The sequence below is a fragment of the Myotis davidii genome, unplaced genomic scaffold (assembly GCF_000327345.1).
Source record: "Myotis davidii unplaced genomic scaffold, ASM32734v1 scaffold94, whole genome shotgun sequence".
NCBI lineage: Eukaryota > Metazoa > Chordata > Mammalia > Chiroptera > Vespertilionidae > Myotis > Myotis davidii.
In genome coordinates, this window is record NW_006285313.1 from 2,378,019 (window position 1) to 2,380,693 (window position 2,675).

Consider the following 2,675-nt stretch of genomic DNA (forward strand, 5'->3'; position numbering starts at 1 on the left):
TTCCTGCTTTCCCTTTCGCCTCCCTGCATTGTGCCTACATATGCAAATTAACCGCCATCTTGTTGGCAGTTAACTGCCAATCTTAGTTGGCAGTTAATTTGCATATAGCCCTGATTAGCCAATGAAAAGGGTAGCGTCGAACGCCAATTACCATTTTTCTCTTTTATTAGTGTAGATAGTGTTTTGGGCATTTCCAGTTTAGAATCGACATGTTAACCACTTCCTATAAAGTTGTCAGTGTGAAATTATTATTCATTAAGAAGACGAAGCACAGATGTTTGTGTGGCACTGCAATTGATTACATTTTTGAATCTGTTCTCAGGTTATTGGGAAGTATGGCGCTGTCCAATCACTATCGTTCTGAAGATTTGTTAGACGTGGATACAGCTGCTGGAGGCTTTCAGCAGAGACAGGGACTGAAATACTGTCTCCCTTTAACTTTTTGCATACACACTGGTTTGAGTCAGTACATAGCAGTGGAAGCTGCAGAGGGCCGAAATAAGAATGAAGTTTTCTACCAATGCCCAGTAAGTAGGAAGTGTGTTTTAAGTGTGGCTTTAAGATGTGTTCTGATGAGTGTATAAATGTGTGCATTAGGAATTTTCAGGGTTGTTGAATGGGTATAGGGCATTATGCAATTTATTTAGAGACCTATCTAACCAGACACAAGTTGCATGGAATGCCAAAAGAAAATATTACCAGTGGAAAAACAATGCAAACTGTGGTTCATGCAGAGACAAAGCTGTGAGTTGTGTGAAGGCATTTTAAGTTTAAGGAAAACTAATGAGCTTTTTGTTGAAGTAATTAATTATAATATACATTTCTAACTTAAAAATATAGCTTTTGAACATCATTTGATCCAAGTGCAGTAGGAATTTTTTAAACTCTTCCGTAGGTATTTGAGTTGTTGAAAAATGAAGATCCTTTTTAGAAGATTTTTGTTATGATTTTAGTATTTTGTTTGATTTATTTGTTCAGTTTTCAGTAATTTCTTAGTAACAACTTCTGCTTTCATTTTTACCTGTGAACTTTCAACTTAAAAGAGAAATTTAAAATAGGAAACACTTTTCATAGTTATCTGAGATATGTGACTCCATAAAACATTTAAAAATATTTTAAGAGCCTTCATAGCTTTTAATTTTTCTAAGCATTTTCACATCTTTTATCTCATTTTTGACTTGATACCTCTATAAGGTTATAAGATGATGGCTTGATCTCTTTATTTATAGAGAAAAGTGACTAATGTAGAATTCTTCAGGTTTCTTGATGGAATCCAAAGCCTTTTCTCCTAGGATAATTAGTTGTATTTCTTCTTACCTTAACTTCCTAATTCTTTTCCTGCAGGACAGTTATTTGGTTCATTGTCAACAGTAATAGCAGTATATAAGCATTTAACTGGACTTTATAGAAAGAACCTAAATATAGAAATCTTGAAGCAGGAGCTGACAAGTATGAGGAATGTCCAAGAATTGGTTAGAGCACTTAAGTTATTTTATATCTGTTTTGCCTTTTCTTCAGGGAAGAATACAAATAATGAACAATGGGAAATTAAGAAAATGTATTTTTCTTATTCTTTTTTTCCTTCTTTCTTTCTCAGAACCTAGTTAATATTAGGTGATTCCTCTTGCCTTGGAGTCTTCGGGGAGTACAGGCATATCTCATTTTTTGTTTTAAAATAAAAAATTGTGAATTTATTCAAAACAAAACAAAATACATGGTGGAGAGTATTTTTCTTAATTAAAATATTTTTTTTTCTCACTTAGGACCAAATGGCTCGGAATCCAGCTGCTATTGACATGTTTATCATAGGTAGGAAAAAAAAGTTTTATTTTTTCCTTTTTCCATCTGTAAAAAATATTAAGTTGGTAGAAACATTTTAGTTACTTAATCAGTTGGCAATTTTATACTTATATTTTTTAAGGCTTGCTGGTTTAAAAAGTACTATATCTAGGCACTCATTAGAATAGCCCTTATATTTTATTGAATTTGGTTTCTATTTGGAAAAAAGCCATGCCCTATACAATGTTGTGCTCTTAGGACTCTGCTGTGGAACACTAAAATGTACAGTTAATATGAGTAAGTATATAGTTCCCTTACATGCACTTTCCATCACTCATATTAATACATAATTAGAGATGTTGATATATAAAATTACTTTGTACTTTTTCTTTTTTTTTTTTTAATGTTGCATTTTTTAAAAAGGTTTTTAAAATTGGTTTTTAGAGGGAGAGGGAGAGAGAGAGAAACATCAACGTGAGAGCGAAACATCGATGGACTGCCTCCTGCTTGCCCCCTTCTGGGAATCAAGCCCACAACCCAGGCATGTACCCAACTGGGAATCAAACTGGCAACCTTTTGGTGCATGGGATGTTATCAACTGAGCTACACTGGCACAGGACAGGACAGTGCCGATGCTATAGTAAAATACTGATAAATAACACTAGATACTTCAAAACAGCAGTCTTTGGAAACCAGTATAAACTGGGCTTCATGAACTCCTGGGCACAACTAGTTTTTCTAGGCCTTGAAGGGGTATTTCTCAAAGGATTTGAGGACAATTTAATTTGTATGCAAATGCTGCTCACCTCTTTGCTATTTGTTAGGCCTGTTTTGCTTAGATTTTGCTCACTTAAGAAAAGCTTGCTGACTATCCACTCAGCTTTTTAAAGGCATTC

General features: G+C 34.2%; 1 protein-coding gene across 1 annotated transcript in view; it reads left to right on the forward strand.

Moving 5' to 3' along the window:
- FBXO3 (F-box protein 3) overlaps positions 1-2,675 on the forward strand; it is a gene marked incomplete at its 5' end in the record, with an annotated part of 49,005 nt that overhangs the window by 32,377 nt on the left and 13,953 nt on the right. Inside the window, 2 exons of the mRNA XM_006756122.2 lie at positions 323-527; positions 1,764-1,809. Of these exons, the coding sequence (XP_006756185.2) occupies positions 323-527; positions 1,764-1,809 (251 nt within the window). The remainder of the gene's footprint in view (positions 1-322; positions 528-1,763; positions 1,810-2,675) is intronic.